General features: G+C 42.1%; 1 protein-coding gene and 1 long non-coding RNA gene across 3 annotated transcripts; one reads left to right on the forward strand and one right to left on the reverse strand.

The window, feature by feature from the left end:
• The first annotated feature begins 7,240 nt into the window (after positions 1-7,240).
• LOC107281413 (uncharacterized) lies at positions 7,241-10,658 on the forward strand. Its single transcript, XR_001546832.3, has 2 exons — positions 7,241-7,717; positions 10,418-10,658. It is a non-coding gene; the product is annotated as an uncharacterized lncRNA (long non-coding RNA).
• Positions 8,172-15,304, reverse strand: LOC4341075 (putative phospholipid-transporting ATPase 9). 2 transcript variants are annotated; one of them, XM_015787844.3, is made up of 11 exons: positions 13,902-15,304; positions 11,844-13,192; positions 11,658-11,768; positions 11,288-11,564; positions 11,023-11,111; positions 10,827-10,935; positions 10,401-10,613; positions 10,180-10,302; positions 9,978-10,076; positions 9,712-9,903; positions 8,172-9,269 (listed from the first exon to the last, which is right to left on the reverse strand). In XM_015787844.3, the coding sequence occupies exons 1-11, from the start codon at positions 14,313-14,315 to the stop codon at positions 8,622-8,624; spliced, it is 3,624 nt and encodes a 1,207-aa protein (XP_015643330.1). In that variant the 5' UTR covers positions 14,316-15,304; the 3' UTR covers positions 8,172-8,621. The 2 variants fall into 2 exon arrangements, with proteins under 2 accessions (XP_015643330.1, XP_066167651.1); XM_066311554.1 differs by lacking the exon at positions 13,902-15,304 and having other exon boundaries at positions 11,844-13,017; positions 13,094-13,171.
• Between the last annotated feature and the right edge of the window lie 11,444 nt (positions 15,305-26,748).

Below are 26,748 nucleotides of genomic sequence, written 5' to 3' on the forward strand. Positions count from 1 at the left end.
TTTTCAACTTGTTATTGTTCTCGAGATATCCTGTGGCCACGAGCACCTTGTGTGCTTCTGTCTGGGCAAGAAGTGATAAGTGAAGATGGTTGAGGTCTTAAGGAAGTTGAAAAAAACATTTTCTTACTATTTGTTAATATTAGTTTGGATTTTATGAAGTCACCTAGAGAAAAGTTAATATCATCCACGATAATATTTAGAAAAGTTACTCCCTCCAGTCATAAATACTTAATGTGTAGGATAATATTTGATCAAACTTTTTTGGAACTTGACAATCAATAATTACTCTAATGCCTAGTTTAAAAACAACAAATGGTATGCAAGGATTTGCCTTGAAAAGTGCCATCATAACATCATAATTATTAGGTTTTGTCAACTTGCTCTAATCTAAAATTGATGGTGAAAGTTTAATAGTTTACCTCCTGCAATACATTTATTAGAGTTTACCACCATTCCCATGGATTTATTAGAACTCTCACTTCCCATGAGAATCGTCACTTCCTATGTCCCCCCTCTCATTTGCATCTCACCTAGTATTTCACTAATGCCTCCGTCGCTCACTGCAATGCAACACCTTCCTCTCATCCCAATCCCCAAGGCTGCCACTGTCCACCTATTCCTCTCATCCCAATCCCTGAACGATATGCTCACAACCTCTCGTCCACCTATTCCCTCAACACTAACCCTAAGCTCCACTATCACCGTCCTCTTGGCCTTCTGCCCATCATTAACGACTTTTGAACTCACTGTCAATACCTTTGTCTTTTCAAGGGAAAAACTTGCCGTTGTAACAATTTTTTTTAACGACTCGCACGAGATAGTACGAAGTTTTATTGATATAGCAGAAAAAACTTACAAGATTACAACTCTGTAAGGTCGTAACCAGGAAAAAAAAAACTATACCACCACCCACACACTGACAGCGCCAACACACAGGTCCGGGAGAAGGCTAGCACCGGACCGGCCGCCGCTAAGTGTGACCGACCGCCGCTAGGGCAACAACAGAACACAGACAAGATCGCCCAAAAAACGCCTTTACAACCAACACAACACCCAACTCTATCCACATCTTCCGAATTTAGGGAGAGATGGTGAGAGAGAAGATGGAACACCTCTCCCTCCCTAGGCCCTTTCGACGTGGCCAACTTGTATAAATTAGGACGCCACCACAAGAGGATGAAATCTAGAGTGGTTTCGACAAGGGGATGCCTAAATGACGTCTCCAAGGAGAGAAGCGACGGAAAACCGCCACCGTCCGTCAAGGTCTCAAAAGAGCCAGAACTGGGTTTTCGCCCACCCTTGATGGGAGAGATGGCACGACAATGCCCTCAGGAGGGGAAATGACACTTGAGCGCCATAGTTGTCGGTCCGACAAAGGTCGGGCTGGGTTTTCACCTGCCGCTCACCACATGCAAGTCAACGAATGACGCATCGAAGCTCCACCACCACCCAACCTCTGCCGACATGTGGGACCACTGCACCGGCATCCACTGTCGCCTCCCGCGAGCTCCACGACAGAACTCTCCACCGCCCTCCACCATCACCGCCGCCTACCACCTCCTCCCCGCGCCTAACTCTAGATTCGCTGGCGGCCGACACAGATTCGGTCGCAGAGTCCACCGCCGCTGCCTTCGCGCCCGCGGAAGCCGCCATCCCCGCCGCCTTCATCCACCGCTGCCCGGAGCGCGCCCCTGCCTACGCTGTCGCCCTCCCCACCGCCAGCCGCCATCCCTCCAGATCCGGCCGGAGTGGCCCGGATCTGGTGGTTGCCGCCGCCGCCGCCGTCGGCGGCTCCCCTGCCCACCCGAGCGCGTGGTCGGCGAGAGGCCCCGCAGCCACCGTACTTGCGGCTGCACGGCTTTGTCGGCGGCTGCTCAGGCGCGGCGAGGTGAAAGGGGAGGAGGGGGAGGAGAGGGGCGGCCGGGTCATCGCCTCCCGTGCCGCCCCAGGGGAGGGTGACGCGAGAGCACTTGTTCCCGTTGTAATAATTTGCCGTTGTAATAATTTGCTGCTTGACCTATGAGCTAGGAAGCTCGTGGGTGACTAGTCCGCTTGCCGGTGACCTGATTTGTGAATCAGGGTCATTACTCAGCATTTGCTCGAGCGCATGGTGAATTGGTGATGAGTGTCGCTGACCTAAACTCAAGTGCACTGTCTCCAAACTTGGACCACCCTCTCTCCATCAAGCCACAGCATCTGTAAACTTTTTCGCTGATGCAAGGGCTAATTTGCAAAATTCTAGACTATTACCATTGTGTTTTATTGCGGAACAAAAGCTTCCCATAAAGTGGGTATCCAGGCAATTCTAGACTAGTGGTACCTTTTTCTTTGAAGCCATTGTTAGTGGTATTGGTTATATGCAAAATTAAGGGCTGATACGGATAGCGATCGAACACTCAGATGTACGGGCCAATGTATAAAAGTTAAGGTTGCTATAAACAGTGGCAATATAAAACAGGGTAGTGTGTACAAGTTAGGATCACTACCAATGATAAATCCTAGGGTAATCTACAAATATCAGTATGAACTATAATAGCCGATGCAGAGGTAATTCACAAAAGTTAGTATTGCTGCAATTGGTAGCGGTCAGAAATAAGGGCTAACTTTATTAATAAAGTTCAGTATTCCACGGTGGCTGTTTGATGTAGGGGCAAGGTGTAATGACGAAGTGGCCAAGTGCCAAACGCTGCTAGTGGTCATAATAAAGATCAAACTAAATTGGCCGAGACTAAAACCAGAAAGTTCAGTCAACAGTTGTACTAAATTTATCCCAGTTAATTCGGTCATCCCTCTAAGTTAACCGAAATTACCCAAGTCCTATATATAAAGTCCATTAGAAGCGTGTAATGTATAGACCAGAAGCTCATCGGGCAAAGGCAGAACATCACAGATTGACCCTTTTCAAAACCTTATTTAAAAAGTAAATCGTACAAAAAAAAAACTTCAGCCAAATATGGACAAAGAGCTTTGTTTCCAGGCAGATAGCTACCAGCTCTCTGCCCAGCAACATCCTGTTAACAACAGAATTTGGCATCAGATTCGGAAAAGAAGGAAGAAAATCCGAGATTGATTCTCCTTAAAAAGAAGGTGCACTATAATTTGGGACCAAGGGAGTATATATCAAGAATAAAATCAACAGTCAATAACACAATTACAGAATTAATATTTAGGAATAAAATCCACATATCAATACCAAAATCGAACATGTACAGAGAGGATAAGGACGCCGAAAAAAACACGGCCATAGCCGCCGGTCTTCCTCCTCGTCATGACAGACAGATCTAGCGGCCATTGAGCCCTAGGTGGCCAAATATGACGGTCTCAACCTCCAGACGGCCACCGAGTCATGCATCGATCTCCCATAGAGAGGAAGAGGAGAGGGAGCCCCGCCGAGAAAGAAAGGGGGGGGGGGGGGGGCGACGGTGCGGGTGAGGAAGTGGACCGGCGGCGGCCGAGCTCTAGGCTGCCAAAACTTCCACCTCCTACTTGCGCATCGGCCTCCCACTTATGTATTGATCTCCCATAGAAAGGAAGAGGAGACGCTGTGGGCCAGGGAAGTGGACTAGCGACAGCAGCTAGATCCATCGCCTCCCACTCACGCAGCGGCCTAGGCCACTTGTGCTCCAGTCTCCCATAGAGAGGAAGAAGAGAGGAAGCCCTGCCAAGAGAGGAGGCTAGAGACGCTTCGGGCAAGGAGGTGGACCAGCGGCAACCGAGAAGAGGTGGCGCTCTAAACGGGGAGGAGAACGAGCGGAAGAGGCATGGTGCATGGCGGAGGTGTTGCAGGCAAGGTGGTTGTGTAGGCGGCGGAGAATGAGGGGCGAGAGAGGGCTGTGAGTGAGGGAGAGGATAAGGAAAACAACTTAAAGAACTTAAAGACCAGCTGGTTCGGCTCGGCTTCATCCCTAAATGTACAAATTTTTTATTTAAAAAACAGCACTTTTATCTCACCCATAGGTGCTGGTTTAATAGAAAATATGGTACTTATATTATTAGGTGCCTTTTTTTTAATAAACCGGCACCTATAATACCTAGAAAAGACTTATAGGGAAAGTTTTTAACTTTAGACACGAGTGAGGGGTTGGGATACCTGAAAAAGACTTATAGGTGTATGTTTTAAATGAACTCGGTCAAAAAATATATATGTGGTATTCTATAGTAGTGTATAATTTGTCCAAATAAAGTATGGTTGTGCTAAGTGAGCGCATCGTGGTGGAACCTATCCACCCAAGTTTAGTCCTAGACTTGACATAGGCGCTCCATTTTTGTAGCTAATTATTCTTTCAATGGTAGATGACATACCCATTGAGAGCGAGGCGCTTGGGTGACTTCCTCAACCTCAAGATATGTCCGTCTAGTCTTTCGGATATATTCATAAGGATAGGGTGAGTGTATACCTTCATAGGAATAAATGTGCACGTGTTGTGAGTATGCATGCTAGATCAGTCTTTTGTATGTGTTCATAGGGGTACGGTGTACGCGTATATATTTGTACGAGTGAGTGTGCGTGTGTTGTGAGTTTTTGTATGCGTGTCGTGAGCACGTATGTATTGTGTTTTTAAAAAAATGAATTGCACTTTAGGCCACTTATTATTGCCAAAGTTTTACTTTGGACTAGGCTATATTTGATGTTTTCACTTTGGACCAGGATATGTTACCTTCTATCGCACATTGAACCATTCTCATGTTCCTTACCTCTGACCTACTTTGCTACACCCATCAATACTCTATTCTGATCATCCAACACCTTGATTTTCTTTTTTTGATCTTTTTCTCCCACCAAAATAATGTGAGATGAGAAAAATCATTTGATTGCGAGCTTGGTTTTGTGAGATCGAGCTCAGGAACGGATCCGAGAGGAGGAATGTGATTGCTTCGGTTGATCCATGGCATTATCTCAATGGAGAAAAAAAATCAGTACCTTGATTTTCTTTTTGACTCTTTTTTCTCCCACCAAAATCATGTGAGCCGAGAAAAATCACATGATTGTGATCAGCTCATACGCAACAGCTGCAGCAACAAGCTGCCCTGTGGCTTGACTTCGTGAGTTTGAGCGCTGGAACAGATTCGAGAGAAGAAATCCTAGTTATGTGCTTGCTCGGGTTCATCCATGGCAGCATCTCAATGGAGAAAAAAAACCAGAAGAGGAGAAATGGAGAAGAAGACCAGGCCAATTTGAAACTTTTGTAAAATCACATAGTCCAAAGTGAAAAGATTTGTCCACACCTAATCCAAAATGAAACTTGGATAAAAATTACTAGCCCAAAGTGCAATTAACTATTTAGAAAAAAAGAGGTAAGTACGAATTATTCCCCTGAACCGGCCTATGGACATCTTTCATCATCAACTAGTAATACCAGACGAATTACCCCCTAACTCAATCGGGAATGGTTTTGGTCGTACGTGACAGTCCAGTCAACAGTTCTTTTTTTTTAAAAGAACAGAGGGCCCACCTGTCAATCTCTCACCCTCTCTTTCCCCTCACCTCTCTATCTTTCTCCACTCTCTTTCTCTTTGTCTCTCTCTCCTCTCCCTCCCTTGTCTCCATCTATCTCTGTCAAGGATGGCGGCGGGCGGAGCTCGGGGCAGCGGAGGGGGACTAGCGGAGCTCGGGGTGGCAGATGAAGCCCGAGACAGTCGAGGATGGCAAGCAGTGGCACCTCCATATCTCTGTCATCGAGAGGCAGCGGTGGAGGGGTAGTCGAGGATGGTGGCGGGCGGAGCTCGAGGCGGCAGGCGGAGCTCAGGACAGCCAAGGATGGCGAGCGGCGTAGGCGGCACCTCGTCAGCCTCTGCCAGGGCGTGCCTCCTCCACGGCTGCCTCGTAAGCTTGCCGCCACCACCACCTCCTGCACTCGAGGACGCTCGCAACCACCGGCACACAACTTGTCCTCGGCTTCCACCGGTGCGCAGGGCTCCTCCTCGGAGGCATCTGACGCATAAGAGAGAGGGGTGAGTGAGGAACGATACAAAGAGGAGAGAGATATGATGGTGGGTCCCATCGTCTTTTTAAATAAAAGAATTACTAACTAGACTACCACACAGGACCAAAACTGCTTGCAAATCTGCTCGGGGAGGGGTTTTCATCCAGTATTGATAGTTAAGGGTGAAAGATGTCTGGTTTTCGGGTTTTGGGGGGTAATTTGTACTTGCCCAATCAGAGTATAATTCAAACTTTTCCCTTAGAAAAACGTACGACGGCAGGGATGGAACAAAGCTGAGTAACCTTGCCCACTAAGCAAGCAACACATCATGATTACTTCTGGGCTTTAAGCTTTTGGTTTGCCCCTAGGTTCTGCATAGGAAAGCTTCAGAAAACTCGGTTTTCCAGCATCCCTGCTTTGCCAATGAAATCGTGAATAAAGTACCTGACGTTCTCCTGATTCAGAAAGAACGGATAAATCTTTGTCTAGCTGCCAGAATGGATACGTCGGTCAGCTGCCAGAAGCCAACAAAACATCATACTGTTTTGTATATCTGTATGTACGTAGGTAACAATGCATTTGTCAATATCATATCATCAGCCAAGCTTTGCAGGGGAAAAGGGAAGGACCATGTTTACAAAGATTCTAGGGTGGCATTTTATTTTCAAGCAAAGAGCTAGAACATTTGAAGCAGAGCTGCGTTAATTTACAACAGAAGATTCCACTAAAAATATTAATTATTGAATGGTCCCTCTTTTTCTCCTTCTATAATTAATATCTTGACTGGAATCTTTTGTCCTTCCTCCGTTTCACAATTCAAGACATTTCGACTTTTTTTCAAAACAAAGAATTATTCAAGGAATCATGTTCAAACTTTGGCTGATGATCTGCTTCATCCAATCATCCATCATCCAATCCAGGCATCTAGCCCTCTTTTCTTCTTTAATTCCTCTCCATCCAAACAGTTGTTCTTGGCATGCACACCCATCACCCATGATTAGATCAGATGTTCAGATCAGTTCCTCTCTTTTTTTTCTGGATACATGCATGCATGCATACAAACACACCACACCATCTGATTTCAAGCTTTTGTATCCCTCCTTCATCATCTATCATTCATGCTTTCTCCTTTTGTTTCTCATGCTGCTGGTGTCCACTGAATTCTTCCACACAAAAGCTGGCCATTCAAAGCTTTTTCCCTCCTTTTTCTTCCTCACCTCTTTATTGATTATGTCTAATTTTTGCCCTATCCTCTGCTGCATCAGCAGCACAGCCTCACACACACTACTAGTACTAAATTGCAAAAGAAAGTGATTGCTTTCGCACACAGCCTCCTCCTCCTCCTCTCGTCTCCTACTGCAGCTCACTGCCTTCCACTCATGGTCACCTCCTCAGCTCAGAGTGGTCGCTTGCACTTACAGCATCAGCATCACCGAGAATAATGGCGGCGACGACGGCGCCCTCGTTGCCAGGGTACGAGGTGTCCGGCGCCGCCGCCGCGGCGACCCGGCTTCACGGCTCGCCGGGGTCGGTCGGCGCGTTCTTGGCGGTGCTCGCCGCCGTGGTGGCGGTGACCGTCCTGTCCTGCGTCGTCGGACAGGCGTGCGCGGCGCGGGCCGAGGGGCCCGACGAGCGGTACGACTGCGCGGGGCTCGCCGGCCGGAGATGGTGGCTGCGGCGGTGGCGGCGGGAGCCTCGCCGGCCGGTCAGGCCGGCGGCGGAGGAGGAGGTGGAGGTGAAGCAGCCGGCCGCATAGCCGGTGCCGGAGCCGTGACCACGAGACACGCTTGCAGGTTAGTTTTGGTAGGGACAAAACCAAATTCACATTTCAAAAGAGACTTGTAGATGATGATAATATGAATGTGATAGATATTGTAGCACTTTTGCATGTCCATTTGAACCTTTTGTTTTTTTTTTGGTTGGTGTTGATGGTTTAAGCTTAACTTGGCCTTAAGTTCTCATTCATTATTTTCTTAAATAAGATTATATGATGCAGCAGTAGTCCCAGACTGTCAGGTAATACTGTTGTAAGATTTGTCTATAACTTTGTATAATAATAAATGTTAATCATTCTTGTTCCCCAAAGGAACAAAGTTAATTCATGTCCATGTGAATGGCAATTTCCTTCTCATCACCATTTTGATTTACTTAGGAACAGACTTGAGACTTCCTAAGTAACATAAGAGCAAGAAACGAACAGCTGCTTAAAGTGTCATCAGTTACTACAAAACAAATGTAACATCAGAATGACCAAACTCACAAGTTTATTTCAACATACTTCCATTTATGATCCTTTCCAATAGAACACTGGCGCCAGCCATTATTTCATCACAATTCCTTACCACTATTTGTTTACAATACACTTGAGGGGATAGCAGGTAAGGGGGAGTAAAAAGGCATACAATAAAATGAAATTCTACCATCAAGTTACATACATCTAGAGGTGTAAAAGAAAAGGTGAAAAGAATACACAACCCTAAAATTGAACTTTACAGTAGGTGCTCTCTTGGTCTTCCTGTGGTCTATCTACTAAATACTGTGGTCTTGCTCTGTCTAAACTAGAACTCCACAAATACCATAGAAGCAACAACCCAAGAATGTCCCTGAGTTCCAATTAGTCTACTTTTTTTTTGTCATCTTTCAGGAGATAACATCCTATAAGCTGTACAGGATACAAAATCTAAAGGGAAAAAAAAATTATCCCTGAACTTGTAATTCGGTTTCCTTCGTTACTTGCATAGCCTTGCCATCACGGCGAGCAGAGATCCCAACCATCCTCTGGTGTGACGATGTCCGGTGTCGTGACGACAATTGTCTCGCCACTTCCGGGTCTTCAGCCTTCCCTAAGTGTCTTTTCCACTGAATCTTGTTGTGGAACATAGGGAAGAATCTGATCTGGATTGCGGCATAGCAGAAGTAAGGGATGAGTGTTGCCATCACAGCAAAAAGTGTGACCAACCAATATGAAAGTGCTGGAGCCACTTGTTCAATGAAAACCATGTAAGCTGATTTCGAAAACCTCGGGTCCACAGCACCATAAGCCAAGAGGAAGAGGTACCATACGGCAATGCTTCCCCATATGAATATGTGCTGGATTATTGTGAAGTAGTTCACAGAGAGCGCCATTTGGCAGTTCACTACCCATACCACACAAGTGTACATGAGGACTCCTAGAGCATCCAAGCCTGCAACTTGGCCATCCTGACGGAATGCCTGGATACCGAAGGCAGTAGTGCAGAAGTAAAAGATTAGGATGGCATTGATTACGCCATTAGCCATCCAGCCAAGTATCCGGCGCCAACTAAACAATATATTCTGCACACCTTCTTGGTAGAGCCCTGGATACTGCAAATTAATAAGCAGAACATATGTCAATTGAAAAGGCTTAGTAAAGTGAAAGGTCTCTGGGGTAAATGTTCTTGTATTTTAAGACTAGCGTGTGTCCCATGTGTTGAGACGGGTAGCAAATAAATGTACTATAAAATCCAAAAAAAAAGAACATAAATCATTATCCTCCAAATTTAGATGGTATATATAACCGCATGATCAAGTAGCCACCTACCTATGCACACGAACTACCAATATATAAATGTCTACATATATCTCCTTGAGTAGGGAAGGGTGTAGAACATTATCAACTCTGATGAGGAACAACAGTAATAAAGAGGAACAAGAGACTGAAAATATGTTCATTGTGTAATTTGGATCCATACCAGATATTTTGCCAATTTTGTAATATTCAGAAAAGACAGTAATTTTTTTCTCAAACATTTTGACATTAAGGTACCTGCAGACACAGCCTTTGAGACACATCTTGGTCAAATACCCCCAATGCAATGACTGGGAGAGAAGTGAAAATAACATTGTATAGTGACAAAAACCAATCATTATAAGCTGGTTTCCCTGAGAAAGACGCAAATGCTTCATAGAGAAAGATAGTGACTCCAAAAGTTACATTCTTGTAGAAGAAATAGCATATCTGCACACAGAAAAAAAAATCAACATGAAGCTTGAATTGTAAAAGGTAATTTTGAAACAATAACAAAAGCATACCATCACTGAAATGCGACGGTAACACCAATGCCCATGAATAAGCAGTAACCTTTCCAGGAAACGGAACTGAGCAATTGCAAAATCACTTGCCATGACAGCCTAAAACGTTGAGAACAGGAACAGGGTGTTAATAAAATAAGCATTGTAGTGGGCATAAGGCATAAGTACGTTCACAAGATTCACAAAGCATCAAATTTGTAACCTGCATCCCCTCAACACCACTAATGCCAACCCCTATATCAGCTTCCTGAAGCATGCCAACATCATTTGCCCCATCACCAATTGCTAAGGTCACTCTATTTGTATGTTTAACAAGTCTTGTAACCTGCAATTATTGCACCAACTATCAAGTCAATGTATTCACATGCATACTTCTAGAAACAATAGTAGAGTAATCTGAACTTCAGAAAACAAAACACTGACCAGTGCCTTCTGTTTAGGTGAAGATCGACAACATATAACTGAAGCACATTTCAAAGCAAGATCCAAGAACTTAAACTTGACATCATCTTCCAAGGCATATGTTAAAGATTTACCATCAATGATCAGTGCAAAGGATTCAGTATTTGATTGACTTGGGGGTGGAATCTGTTTGATTCCATCCTCTATTTGATCCATTACCCTTTGCTTTGATTCCTGGAGAGCCAATAAAGAGTAAACTATCAAGATTTTAAATTTCTATTACAACGTGTATAAATATAACTGCCTGTTTCGTTACACCTACAATTTTTTTCAACATTTGGGCGCTCTTGGAGAGAATATTATCATCCCAAATTACAGTTCTTCTATAAATAAAACACTTAATATCTAATGATTCAAAAAATAATGGTAATGCAATGATTTACCCACCCTTGCAATTGATTCCTTGTCTCCATTTTTCTCCAATGCAATAATGTCAGGTGCTTCCAGGGTAACAATTATCTGTGTCATTCCTTGTCTAAGTAGGCTACATGCAAAGCTGAAGATGAAGAAGCACATGAATCAGAACAGAAAATACCGATGTTGGACTAAAACGTTTCTTCTCCAATGCAAGAAAGATACATACCCAATATTGATAGCCGTCTCCATTTTGTCACCTGTGAGGACCCATATTTTAATTCCAGCTTGTGCAAGCTTGTCTATGCATTCGGGCACCTAAATTTAAATGTGCATGCACATAGACAAATATTAGTGTTCACTAGAATGCATCTTTGTTTTTACGAGAAACTTAATGCATTAGTTCACTATAAAATATTAGTTAAATTTATTTTTTTAACTAGAATGCATCTTAGTATGGCTGGAACAGACAGCCTGTTCTAAAAAGGTCATACCCCTTTCTGGAGCTTGTCCTCAACAGCGGTGGCACCAAGAAGAAGCAAGTCTCGCTCGATGCTCTCAGCAGCCGCCTCAACTTTTTCATCTCTGTCAGCACTTACAGATGTTCTGGCAGTGTTGAATTTCTCACTAAATTTCATGTACTCATTCTCATCCAAGAAACGGTACGCAAGAACCAAGGTTCTTAGACCTGAGTCAGAATACTCATTTATGTGCCTTTTAGTCTCTTCCTCAAATTTTCTTCCAGTTGGTGCGAGCCTTTTGAACATAACACTGTTCAAGTAGCAAAACAATTAAGAAACCTTGGACAGGAACAAAAGTTAGCTTTAATAAAAGCTACAGAAATTTAGAATAAATGGAACTAACCTATCAGCTCCCTTGCTAAAAAGTAATATCCTTCCCTCTGGTTCCTTAACTATCACAGACATCCGTTTCCGTGAACTACTGAATTCCAAGACATTCAGGAGCTCATACTTTCTGTAAAAGAATGTAAAAGGGTCTCAAATTTAGAATTAGAATTATCTAATAAGGAAACAAAGGCATTTGACTTACCTATCTTTTACAATATTCGTGATCGGATCCCGTTCATGAACAACTATACTTGACTGTGCCCTATGATAAAACTCAAACCCCAACTCTCTTGCCGCAATAACAAATGCAGCTTCATCAGGGGACTCAGCTTCATATGAAACCTTATGGGTTTCTTCATCCTCTTCAGGTATACATGTGTGACAGATGGCAAGCAGACGGAAAAAATCTCTTATCATATCACTGTTAGGCTCATGAATCCAGTTTCCATCCATGATACGTGGATCCTTGAAATTAAATCCTTTAATGTGAGGGCTTCCATCATTTTTTTGGTCTGTGTGCTCTATATTTTCTATCCCATCACCTAAAACGGACCCTTTCCTCAGAGCCATAGCTTTCTCAACTTCTGTGACACCCTGACCATAGGCAATGCCAGCAATCGAGCACTTAATGAACTCCATCATGTTACATGTCAATGTCCCAGTCTTGTCAGAAAGAACCGTATCAACTTGACCAAGTTCCTCATTTAGATTCGAAGTACGAGCATGAGTTGGCTTATCTGATTCTTCATGATACATTTCAATGTCCTGGTTGATGAATAGAGCCTGCAGTATCTTGACCATCTCAATAGATATGTACAACGAGATTGGGATGAAGTAGCTATACAACATCAAGGCTGTCAACAAATGAAAGAAAGAAGCTAGAGCTGCTCGCTTTGGATCATAGAAGATAGTAGAATCATCTGGCCTAAGATACCATCGTTTCATCTCGCCATTCATTAAATCTTCTTTTGTCCAGATACCAAACAACACTGAACCAAGTAATGCAATTACGAGTAGTGAAGACATTAGCACATAAATGATTTTATCCATTCTCTTCTCAATTTTGCTTCTTTTAGATGGTGGATCAGTTGCATTTTGCATTACTTTTGTATCATGGCCTGCGAAGATCACAGCACCATATATGTAGTCAGTGTTCCTTAGTTTTGAGTCTCGAAGAAGAAGCTGCTGCGGTGACAGATTGTACTGCTTGTCCTTCCATTCCATAGTACCAATAAAAGAATAGAGATTCGCGTTTGGATCTTCACATTTGATTGTCTGCCTGAGATTTACAAAACTATTATCCTCTTCCAAATGCAATGTCACATCAAGAGCTTGCTTAATTTTCAAATTCGTTTCACCATCAAGGTTCATAGTCTCTACATAACAGATTCCATCTGGATAGTTAGATGAAAGCAGAACCAAATCTGCAGGAAAGAAATTATCCTTCTCCACCTTTATTACATCACCAACTTTGATATCCTTCCATTTTTTCTCTTCAAAATCGCCGTCGCCTCTATGCACCTTTACTGTCCGATTATTGAGTTCATGATCCTGGGCGAAGTAATTACATATATCCAATTAATGTACCAATTGCACATAGAATGTACTCGAATATCCTGGCTAACTAAATGTTCAGGGGGCACCGCAGTAAAATTTCAGATGAACATGTGTGCATGAAGACCATCACTCCAAATAGATTTAAACCAGATAAACAAAACGAAGATGATTATGAATTTTAGCCATGTTATACCATAAATTCATAATGTCCAAATGAGCTCAATTATTGATCGATTCACATAAAGAAATGAAAGAAAGTTCTTCTAAAAATAAATCATGCGCTATGACTGAGATAAGTGTTTGGTAACTCAGTTTGCCAGCTTCCTTCTAGGATAATAAAATTTATATACCAGTATATATAAAAATCAAAACTTATTCTTTTAGTAGATAAAAGAACTTTGTATTTCTCTGCATATTCGTAACCATAAATCACAGGTTTATTATATAAAGAAAGATCATTTAGCTTTAAATACATCGCTACTTTGTGTCATCCATAATCATAGAATAATGCAACGCCTTTTGCCTTTAGTGATGCAAACCTAGATGTGTATGAGTGGGGGGTAACACTATTAAAAGCAAGAAAACAGACACCGAAATTGTTTGGACTCACCAAGTAGTTCATGAAACAATCAGTTAAGTTGTTAGGAGTTGTATATCAGAACTAATAACGACATGAATCAAATATAAAACTGAACAGTAATACCTGATGTTTCCTCCTCCAATCCTCAATGCCTTCTTTTGCCATTGTCGCCGCAATCACAACGCACAGCGGGAGGAGTGCGCTGACAGCGGTGTAGGGCGCGAGAGGGGTCAACGCGAGGATACCGGAGACCAGGAAGTAGAAGTTGGCCACCCTCCTGAACTGCTCAAAGAGGGACTTTGGAATGAAAGTCACCAAACTGTACTTTGTCGTCGACACCTCATTCGGCTGATACCTGAACCCCTCCTCTTCATGCCTGTCGGGCTCATTGACATAAACAACCCTGGAGAACCCTGTCGTCCCAATCCGCGAAGAATGGTCCTCGCCGGATCCCTTGCTGCATAGCGCGAAGGTGTACAATGCGCTGAGCTTCAGCTTGAGCCTCCTGCTTGTCCTGCTCCTCCTCCCCCCGGCCATTGCCCCAAAACTGACAGCCAAATCAGTGAGCAGCTCTCCACAACCCAGGAGGACAAAGAGGGCAACAGGAACAGAAACAGGGCCTTTGGCCACCACCACCACTGAGACCTCAAATCGCTCCAAGATTATTGAATTTGTTGGGAGCAAAACAAGAACCCAACGAAATCAGCAGCTGATTAATCAGTCCTCAAACTGGCACTGGGCTGTTCTTCCTCCGAGCAAGAACAGCTCAGATTCAGGGAGAAAAGAAATCCCCCCTCCTTTGGGCCAGGAGGAGACACCTCGCAATAAATTGCGAGCCCCTCCTGCCACCCAACTCCACTCTCACCCACACCCACCTACCCAAAGGAAACCGCACGCACGCACGCACAGCTGCGCAACAAGCTGGGAGCTGCAAGTGAACTCGCAGCTAAGAAGAGGAAGGAAGGGAGAGAGAGAGAGGGAGAAATCCTAGAGAAACCGCCTCGGAGATCCCACCAAGGCGGCGGCGGCGGCGCACGGGTCCCAGAACCCCAAGAAGCGCAGCTCGAGGCGGCGGCGGCGGCGGTGGCTGAAGCACCGGAGACCCTGATCCATGCGGCGCGCGGGGGCGACTCGTCGTCGTCTCTCCTCCTCCTCCTCCCTCCCAACAACTTAACTTGGCGCGCGGCGCGGGAAGGAAAGAACAAAAAAAAAAAGCGCGCGCAGCGCAGCGCAGCGCACGGATGGAATCTGGTTGCGGCGGCGGCGGCGGCGGCGGCAATGCGCGGCGAGCAGAGAGAGAGGAGGTTCCGTGCGAGGCGCAGCGTGGGGCGAATCGCGGGGGACGCGTGGTGCAGCTACGCGCGAACAAGAAGAAAGAGGAGGAGGAGGAGGAAGGTGGTGATGGTGGTGGTGGTGATGATTTTTGGGAAGGAAAAATTCGAAGCTTTGAGAGGGGGGGTGAATGGAATTGGAATGGAGTAGGCGACGGGGTGAGGTCGCGATGCCGAGTCGACGACGTGTGGGGCGGGTTGGCTCGTTGGCCTCCTCCTGCCTTGTCTGGCCGGTTGGGTTTTGGTTGTTGGTTGCCCTGGTGGTATAGTAGTGGATTAGTGGTGATTGTTTTTCCCGGAATAATTAACTAGTATTTGTCACTCTTACAAGTGGTAATTAGAGTAGGTACAATAGCAGACTATAAGCCAGCTATAAATATATTTTAAAAAGATAAAGGAAAAGAGAGAAGAGCAGCGGACTACAGATTTGCAGCCAGCTGTAACACGGACTCCAAGACGTAATATGTGTATGACAGGTGAGACCTAGTATTAATAGTATAGTAAGTAACTATTGTATGAATTGGTTATTACATTGGCTATAGATGATTTGGAGCTAGTAGTGGACTATACTATTAAGGGCCTGTTTGGTACAGCTCCAACTTCTAAATTCAGCTTCAGGAGTTGGATCTGGAGTGGAGTTGTGAAGCTGCCTAAACTCAGCTTCATAACTCTAGTTCATTTTGTGAGAGAGCTCCACCCAACTCCGCTCTCAGTTTTGATGGAGCTGAAACTATTTGGCTGAGCTCCAGCTCCATAAGAATTTATCACTGGACCCACATATTATAGCCACATGATGTGAGTGGCAAATTTTTTATTGTCACATCCTGTTTTTCTCAGTTTCGGCTCGTTTTTTAACTTGTTTTAATATTAGGTTTAGGCATGTAACAAGAAATCCAATCTTACGTGATTAGTTGAGTTTTAATTATCCTAAATTTAAATAATAAAAATAATTTATTTGATATTATAAAATAGATTCTGTATATAAAGGTTTTTTTTATAAAAATACGTTGTTTAACAGTTTGAAAATCTTGTCGACGGAAGCATGGGGACTCCGTCCTGCCTGCTCTGTTTTGCTGCCATGTTTTCTGCTGGTGAGGTGGTGTGCTTGGGTTAGAGCATTTGGAGGGTTGTGAAATTGGGTTAGTAAAGAATGGAGAGGGAGAATAAACTAAGATGTCTGTGATGTAGATCTCCTATCGATGTCTAATATTTTTTCTCTCTTCATTAGTGTATGATTCGTTTTGTCCTTACATGTAGTAGAGAACGCAGAGATACTACCTTGACATATTCAGGTCGTGATGTTTACCTAGACACGTTCAAGTCGATAACTCACGGAATACGTCGCTTGCATTGGTTAATATGTCAAAAGCTTTTTCGTACGCGTTAAAAAAAGTTACATAAAATTAGTGAAATACTATGTTTTTTCTTATATACTTGTTGCTCGGGATATCGACATGGTAACATGTCGAATATAGCAGCATGAAAGAATTTTCTTTTCCACGGTGAATCTACAGATATCATTCTTATATATGTATTGAACCTTTTAAGTTTTCTTATATATTGATGGATTAAGATATCAAGATTTGATTGCGAATTTTTAGTATCTATGGTAACGCTGTCATTCGGATGTTTGATTGCGGATGGTATGTAGTGCAACCATGAGAAAACTGTTAGATATATAGATAATGAGCAAGGTTGTTTGATTTAGTGGGTAAGGTGAGAGCCTTGTAGAACTAGATCTTATTTTTAAGAGATGAAAAACTATGCAAGTTAGTTAAGTGATGTAAGGTTAACAGGACACATACGTCTCCAAATTTCTCAATTTGTTCCCTTCTGTGCCACTCATATGGATAATACAAATGGCATCCAACAGGTGCAGCTTCTAGAACCTGCCAGAATATATTTCTATTTCTACTAAGCATATGTGGACCTTCTAGGAAGCTTCCATGGCATGAAGAGACAAAAGGGCATAGGAGTGAAAAGAAGCATATATTTCTTTCTTGTGTAGCCTACTCTATACAAGAAATGTGTCTTCCTCAACATTTCATTTCAGATTCCGAATTTCATTCTTTTCTTCCTCCCTTTGAATGCAAAATTGCCTTTTATGCCCCCAGTTTGCAAATTGTTAACATTTGCAACTTGCAAAAAAGTTACCAGCCAAATGTCTGTAACAACGAACAACCGCACTGCCGCACACAGCAAAGACAAAAACTCCAGCTCCAACGTCCTCTTGTTTTCATGCCTTAGTTAATTAATTAGTCATCTCAAGCCTTTGTTCGGTGAGATCGCAATTCTGCTCTACTAATGAACGCAGTATTTTTCACAGGAATAACTCTATTTTCCTGCATGAATAAAAACTTTATGAATTCTAAACGGTGCCTTATAGGCCCCATTGTTTGGCTTATTCATGGCATATTAGCAAACAAGAAGTAATTTGTGAATAAAACTTTTATATACGTGCTCTTAGCGACCTAAAAGCAAAGGCTGAAAAATAAACTTCGATGAAAAAACCCCAAAATCATCTTCAAATTTAAGGTTGAAAATTCAAATTTTGGCTTATAAGTATAAGCATAAGCCAAGGCCTTATCTTTTCGCTTATATTTATGCTTATCAACTAAACTTTCTCCCTTACTTTCATTCATTTTAATCTAATGGAAAAGACTTAAGATAAAAAAAAAAGAAGATTTTTTGCAGCAGTGCAAATTAAACGTTTTGGATTTAAGAAAAAAACAACTTGAAAAGTAATGAGCTTATGAGCCTAGGTAAAAGGATGGACTACATATATACATGTTTTTCTCTCATATACCATCAATCAATGAGACATCCTCCTCTGACATATCTATTTTCATTAAGTGGCACAGAGAGTGACATATATTTGGAGAGACAAATCCAAAAGGTGATATATTACTTCTTTTTTCATAACATACATTCAAAAAAGTCCCCTTATCTATCATGGCCCATAACTCGTAGTATCAAAGTCAAGCACTTACTTGTCCATTATGAATTTTGTCTCTTTTCATATTTGTATTAGCAAAGATTATTCAAGATCTGACCTGGCACATTAAGTCATGCAGAGTCTTCTCGGTGGCTTGATCATTTTCCTAGTTGGCAACACTAGGTAGCTGGCTTTATCCAAAATGCAGCTGCAGGGTAGATATATGGAGCTTTCTGTACGAAAATTAGGCGGCCTTATGCTTTCTGTCAGTCCACTGCGAGGTTAGACGTCACAACCTGCTCTTTCACTCTCAATAAATTAAAAAGAAAAGGGATGTTATCATTATTATTTTTAATCTCTTTTACAAGAGAAATCTTCGATAATTTCGGATGTGGTGAGTAAGGGATAATTTTGAGGCAACTACGTGCATTCATGATTTAAGCCAGTAATTTGCATATGTTATGGTCAAATTAAGCCAGTGATTTGGTATTTTAACTTTACAAGTAGGAAAAGTACGAATTACCTGAACTATCATGGTCGATTCAATTATCCCCCTAAACTCGAATACCAGATATTTTACACCCTTAACTTTACAAACCGGACAAATACCCTACCCCCTCGGCTTAATCCGGAGTGGTTTTAGTCTTACGTGGCAGTCCAGTTAGCAATTTTTTTAAAAAATAGTGTGGACCCCACCTGTAAGACTCTCATCACTCTCTTTTTCCCCTCTAACCTCTCAATATCTCTCTACTCTATCTCTTCCTCGATCCCCATCCCCCCTCTCTCTCTCCTCCCTCCCCTTGCTGCAGCGTGTGGCAGCGCCCGATCGGCAAGGCGCACACGACAGCGCACCCTCTCCCTCCTCCCTCCCCTTGCTGTAGCGAGCGGCGCCACCCGGCCGGCAAGGCGCGCACGGCGGCACGCCCTCTCTGGCGCGCGGAGCGGGTCGTGGGCGGCAGCGTGAGACGCGGAGGCGGAGGCCAGGCTGGGTGGCGAGTGGCGGACGAGCACGGCTGGGTGACCACCCGTGCTACTCGACCTGCACTGGCCCCTGTGCGTCACCGTGCGCGCCGAACGCCGGTGCCGCTTGACCTACGCCAGAAGAGGGGGATAGGAGAAATAGGAGGCTCGTAGCCACCGGCGCACCGCTCGTTCTTGACAGCGCCGCCCTCGCCTCCACGGTCACCGGCCTCTGCAGCCACCCCGCCGCGTTGAACCCTCTCCCTCGTCGTGAGGAGGCTTGCAACCGTTGGCACGCCGTTCGTCCTCGGCCTCCGCCAGCACACAGGATTCCTTTGCCTCCAGCAGCGTGCCGCTGCTCACCGCCCGCCGCCGTGCGCCGCTGTCCACCGCCCACCCCCACACGCCGCCATGCGCATTTGCACCTGAGAGAGAGAGATTAGGAAGTGGTTAAGAGGAGGTATGACATGTGGATCCCATCATTTTTTTAAAAAAGAAAATGCTGACTGGATTGCCACGCGTACGCCACGTAGGATAAAACCGTTCTGGATTGGGTCGAGGGGGGTAATTCGTCCGGTATTGAAAATTCAGGGTGAGCAATGTTTGGTTTTCAGGGTAATTTGTTCAACCACGATAGTTACGGGGGTAATTTGTACATTTTCCTTTCAAGTAAGATATGCTATTTGCGATGAGATTTATCAATAGCATCTGTTGAACAAGTTATTGGAAATGATTTGATAGACCCCTTTGATATAAATCAAATTGTCAAGTTGATTTTTTTTCTAAGAGAAATCACCTCAAAAGCAATGCAGAAAGTCATAATTGTAAATTGAACAGAAATTTCATGAGGCCCCATGTATTATGGTCAAGGAGAAAATGTCTTTGGAACAACCTTAAGTTATGGCCCCAAGGTTACCCAAACACTTGCTCCTGTTTAAATCAGCTAATTTTACCAAGTTCCGGCACAAGTTCTCTAAGACAGCAAAGGAATTAAATAGGTAATATTTTTTGCGATTACATAGAAGACGCATATACACACACATAGAAGAAATGTATGTAGACTAAAAAAAGAAGAAGAAGAAATGTATGTAGATGTTTCGTTTAAAAACAAATATGCCATATGATTATTATTTTTTTGCCTCGATGTTTTAACGGACTTGACCTCACACCCTGGTCATTTGACATCTTGGCTTGATTCTGCAAGAATCATGAGGAAGTTTCCCAATTGCATAACAAATTACCCGAAGACCGACTTGTCACTGGCTAGGCTCAGCTGGGACGACTTGGTTGAGTAGACTCAGTAAGACGTGAAAAACACTTCAAGAAATTGCTGGTGCAACCTAGCTTGATTTAAATTCCTGACCGTACAAATCGATCGAATAATCTCTGCATCTAATGAGGAATATTACTGTCACATCCTAGAAATCTTATCCGAATTTTGACGGGAAGAATGATCACTTTTTGTTTGGGTGATTAACAAACCAGCGACAGTGATAGTGACCACGGAACTATGGACGAAAAATCAGTTCGGATAGCAAGAAGCAACCAGTAAACTAATTAATTTCGTACAAAAAATAATCATTCTGCGGACGCTTTTTTAACTGAGACGCCGGTGATTTGAAAAGTTTGTAATATTTTTGTAGAGATTCTAAATTTAGTGGAAGGAATGGGAAGCCAATCAAATTGTTCGCTTGCATATGAAGTGAAGTAATGATACTTGTCGAAAAGTTTTGCAGTTGGCCCCAAGCCCCCAAGATATGTTTCTGAGATTCTCCAATCTCCATGTATCATATCAGATATTCAGATGACACTGACATAGCATTAAGGAATAAGGAGTTTAGAAAATCTGTGTGCACATTACACACAATATTTTACAACATCATAACCTTATTTTGGCATACGGCAATTACAAATAGAACGTTTCTGATGCATCTGGAATTTATATCTAAACTTTTTTCCCCTAGCAGTAGAGACCTAAAACCTCTTTTTTAAAGAGGTGCATACCTAATCCCTTCACACAACCACATTATTTGAACAATACTCTGTTTTGACTAACTATTATTCGAAGGACTATTCATTTTGAACAATTAGATGAACATAAAAGAATCAGCATCCTTTTAAAAAAATTGCAAGGTATTTAGTAGACACTACAAACATGAAAATGAAGGGTTTTCTAATATAGACCAAAAAAAAACTGCATACATGCATGTATCCTCTGAGAAATTGCATTAAAAACGAGTATATAAATTCGATTAAAGCTAATACTAGTTGCGATGCAATTTTAATTTGTCAATGTTTCGTACAACTTTAGATGTTGCATTTACATAAAAAGGAATACTCTATATATATGTTGCATTATGCAAATTAAGATGACTAATAACTGATAAAACAAAACTCTACGTACTTTACTGCCATACAGCCAACGCCTTTCTATTTCTGTACTACCCTTTTTCACTAGTTAGCATCTTCTGTTTTTTTTATCGTTCTTTTAAGAGAGACACTTTTGTTTTTTTTTTTAAAAAAAAAACTGATCCTTTTTGGTATCTGAGACGGTGTGAAGTATGTTGCTGCTAACACACGTGACTATCGACAACTCCGATAGTTTTGTCCAGCAACAGCCCCACACACAAGTGGCATTATATTTCTTGTATATATTTTCTAGGAGATATCGATATGATATTAAAAAAAAACAAGTTACTACAATACTCCTGGAAGAGTACAGTTGTTATGCTGATAATTTAATGGAATGTGAAGTGCCCAATGAAACTGTCTCCTTGAGAACAATTAAATTAGTTAATTACAAACTAAAACAGGTCATAGAGGACCTAGAGGACAATGAAACTTGTCCTGTAATTCAGTTTGCCCTTTGTCAGTGTGACTGTGAGAGTACAGTGACCATGTCCAGGTCCAGCAAAGAAAGTGTCAATGTGTGGATGGATGGAATTGGTGCACAAAACGGCTAGAGAACAATGGGACAATAATCTTCAGAAGGTCCAATAATTGTGATGGTGATCCTCCCATAAATTATTGTCTGCCTATAAAAGCCGGCATTATGGATTGCCTAGTCAACTTGCTAACTGGTTGCAACTGGGAAATAAAGATCCAAAGTTGGGTTTTAACTGGGAAGGCTTGAGCTTGGGACAAATGCATATATTGTGATGCCAATGTTGACCTTATAGAAACCTGTTTCTTTACTCCTGATTAATAAATATGGTGTTCAAAATTTAAAATTAAGTGCCCTTGTGCATTGTCATTCTAATTTAAAAATATGGCAAACTAAGAATATGAAAATTGTTACATTTAATACTTACTTTATATGCAATAGTGTTTTTATAGCAGATTTAAAATTTATTTCTTTCCTTGTATATAATGTATTACCTCCAATGAGGCAAGGGAAATACTATTCATTGGATCATCACACAATGGACAGTCTAAAATAAAGTTGAAGCACGGTAAAAAAATCCAAATAAATAACATTGAGTTGCATGAACCAATTAGTTATCTGAAAGTATTATTGGTAGACAAGAGACCACTGAAGTATGAAGGTCACTGAAGAATAGGGAGTCGCCTAGCAGAGGGTCGGACTATTGAGGGCCAGACACTGTTTACCTGAAAGTATCATATCGATGTCTATTGTTTTATTCTGTTTTATCGTCTTATCACAGAACTCTAAGTCCATATATAGCTAAGAAAAATACTATGCGTACGATGTTTTTGGTTATAATCTTTGTACGATCTGATGTGAGAAAACTTTTTTTAGGATTGTTGGAACATGCACCTGTTAACATAAATGTTTGATCGCAAGGATATCATAAGCAAACATCATATGTGTAGCAGCTCTTAAAGCTGAGTGGCCCTACACTCATACGAAAATCTAGAATGGAAAACATATACTAGTGTACACATGAGTCGTTGTACAGTTGGCTAGGGGTATTCCAAAGCTAGGTGACTAGGTCAGGACCAAGAGAAAAATGGTCTGTTTAGGGCAACTCCAATGTATTTGGCTAACTAGTCCATAGATGTGGGACCCACTGCTGGGAGTCCATAGTTATAGAACCCACTACAATGTGAGTAATTAAAGTGGGTCCCACAAAAGGTGAAAAAAATCAGCACTCCTATCGTGTCGCTACTCCCGTACCCTCCATACAGGGTTACTAAATTTGTTGTTTAACATTTGTGAACAGTGCTATTGTTCAACTATTATTTTTTATTATCTTATTGCCTACCCATAGTGCTATGGACAGCTTTTGCTATATCCTTGCTATAGACTACTTGCACAATGTGACTAGGTAGCTAAAAAGAATATAAAATTGACTATGGACTACTTTTAGATAACATTGTGGATGCCCTTAGTTGGTGAAATGAAAATTTTTGGGTATCACATCGAACGTTTGACCGGATGTCGGAAGGGGTTTTTGGACACAAATGAAAAAACTAATTCCATGACTCGCCTGGAAACCGCGAGACGAATCTTTTGAGCCTAATTAATCCATTATTAGCACATATGGGTTACTGTAACACTTGTGCTAATCATGGAGTAATTAGACTCAAAAGATTCATCTCGCGATTTTACATGCAAACTGTGCAATTAGTTTTTCTTTTTAACAATATTTAATGCTCCATATATATGTCCAAAGATTCGATGTGATAATTTTGGAAAAAAAAAATTTTTGAACTAAACAGCCCCCAAAAGTGAGAGAGAGAGAGAGAGAGAGAGAGACTACTGAGAGAGAGTCCTGTGTGTGAGTGAGCATGCAGGTACAGGTTCTCATAGGATCGGAGGCCCGGGTTTCCTGGATCTTGACCGAATGATGGTTCATCTATGTAGCGTGCAACATGTCACCATCACTGGATCTTTGCACGCGCGTGTGCGCAGAGACAGCTTGGAGACACGCATGGATGCAAGGTCATGTAACTAGCAGTACTCAGAATTTTGTTGAATTTCTGAAAAGCCCTAATATGACTATATATTTATATGAGCTCTTGTAGATTAAGTGGAGTAATAATTTACGGCTTGACGCTAGCTGCCCTTATAGATAGAGAATAAACATGATACTCCCTACGTTTTATATTACAAAGACTTTTTGTAAGTTAAACTTTTTAAAACTTGATTAAGTTTGTAGAAAAACATGATCTTAGTGTTTTCTATATTTTTGATATCAAACAAATATCCTATCAAAATATATTCAATGGAACTAATTTAGTGTTGCAAGAGCTACTATTTTTTCTATAAACATGATCAAACTTATAAAAGTTTTACTTAGAATATAAATAGAGGGAGTAACATGTTTATTCTCTCTCTCTCTTTATAGTATATAGTATAAAAAAGGGCCAGCTACTGCACGGGATTCCGTTACATTATAGAAGTCCGGGATAACTAAACACCCGGCCGATTTAATACATCCCTCAGCCCTCTCGCGGGCTGCATCAATAGTAGGAAAGGAGGGAGCGTGTCGAGGGGAGAGAGGGAGAATAGGAGAGGAGAAATCGGTGGTAAATGGCTCACTGGCTGGTTAGGAAGCGACAACCGCGCTTCCTCCTTGCGGCATGATACTTGATACCTGGTACTTGGCACCTGATACCCCATATCGGCTGATACCTTGCAATCAAGTCTGATACCAGTGGGTATCAGGCTTGATACCTCGAGATATCAGGAATGATACCCGAGGTATCAGGCTTGATACCTAGTACCTGATACCTGAGGTATCAGGCCTGGTACCCGATATCAATTGAGGATGATGTACCAGCAAACAATAGAGACGAGCAGCGAGGGAGCGCGATGCGGCAAGCTCGAGACACGTAGGAAGCACCTTGCGACCACCTCCACCTTGTCGTCGGTGCCCTGGTCCTCGTCCCCCTCTCTCTCAGCCTCGCGTTCTCCCGTCTTCTCCATCCTCAACGAAGACAATGCCAATCTTGTTGTCGCAGTGACCTTCCGTTTGCTGACCTCACCGATTTCCGATGGCCCCATGACCTCGCCGGTTTCTCTCACCGATGTCCAATCTGGTGTATGAAGGGGGAGGAGGATGAAGGACGCCTTAGGGTTAGGAACGACATCAATTGGTTCTCTGGCAACTGGACATGGGATCGATGGGGATCGATGGGGTTGGGGGAGTAGGGGAAGGGAGGGAGGAGGACGATGGTGATGAGCTCAAGGAAAGACGGGGAAGAAAACGGATGTGGGAAACAGTCGGGCTCTATTATATTGAGTCATCCCGTTAGAACGGGAGATCATTCTATAGTTTTTCGATAAAAAAAGGGAGGGAGTAATTATATATGATGGAGATTCAGTGCATTTTTTTCAAAAAAAAAAATCATTACAATGGCGTCAATTTTAGAAGGCCACCCCCCAGAAACACTGATGTGATAGAAAATGTTAGCTTAATAAAACATGCCGACAATTCTTACACACTAGCGAGTAAACCTCATAACACATGCTCAACAACTAGAGACCACAATGATAAATACTCAAAGTGTCATAAATTATTGTACTTGAGCGAGCAAACCTAGTAGGCAAAATCATGCCATTCACAACTTTATCACCACATTAAAAGAGTTTTCCTGACTAAAGCTATGACGTCCCTAAGAGCACCCACAATGGTAAAGTAAGGTGCTATCTATAAAATATGTACATCTCAGCAATAGACTAGATTAATAGAAAACCACTTCAATGGTATGTCTACATGGGTATCTATAGCTCTCTAATCCATTGCCTCGTTTTTCTCTATAGACTATCTCCATGTTAGTAGATAGCTTCGCTCTCTCTCTTCATTTAATCTTTTCCAAGTAGGAAAATATGATGACATGGATCTCTTGTAGAGAGCCTATAGATAACCATTGTGGGTGCCCTAACTTCCGCATAAGTTAACTAACTAATTAACCAAAATGGTGTGTTCTTTTTTTTCCTAGTGCTAATTAACACATCTAGCACGTCTACGAAACATCTCATGAGTGCTCCCTCCGTTCATTTTTGTAAGTTGTATTTCAATTTTTCAAAGTAGAATTCGTTACATTTACTGAATGGAATTCATACCAATAGATTCACACTTTAATGTATGTTCACGTAAAATTGGTTTTACAGCGATTTAGAATATACTTTTTGAGAAATCTCACTATATATTATTCAAACTTCAATCTTATAGACACTTTGAAATCAAAATGCAGCTTATATATATGAAAATGAATGATTATTAATCAAGGTAGATTTTTTTTTATTTGGCATGGAGTTAGCTCGCTAGATGTACTAAGGTCATTTGCTATTAAGGTTATTAGCCGCAGTCAAAAAATTAAATTTTAAAACTTTATTTTAAAGTTGATTTTCATTTTTCTTTTACCATTGTTAATTTATTTTATAGAGTTGGCTTTTATGTCACTGAAAGCACACATATAAAAGTTTTACACCGTTTATTTTTTATCTCTAATAAGCATTACAATTTATAATCAGTTGTACATAAAACATCAGTGCACTCTTCCTCCGAGCAACAGAAACCAAATCATTTTGACTTTTTAAAGGCAATATAAGACATGAAAACTTTTACATCATATTTTTTTGTCCATTGATTTGTTGGCGAGTTCTGGAGATGTCCAGTAGTAACTGGTTGTAACTGGCCCTGAAGCCAATGACAGGAACCTGAGCAAACCATCTGAAATACTTTAAAATCAAATTTCACATTTGAACTCTAAAATTATGATTGTGTTAATTTCTTATAGCTTATTTTTTTCCAGCTGGTTATGGGCCTATAAT

This window comes from Oryza sativa, chromosome 6 (assembly GCF_034140825.1).
Source record: "Oryza sativa Japonica Group chromosome 6, ASM3414082v1".
Lineage (NCBI taxonomy): Eukaryota > Viridiplantae > Streptophyta > Magnoliopsida > Poales > Poaceae > Oryza > Oryza sativa.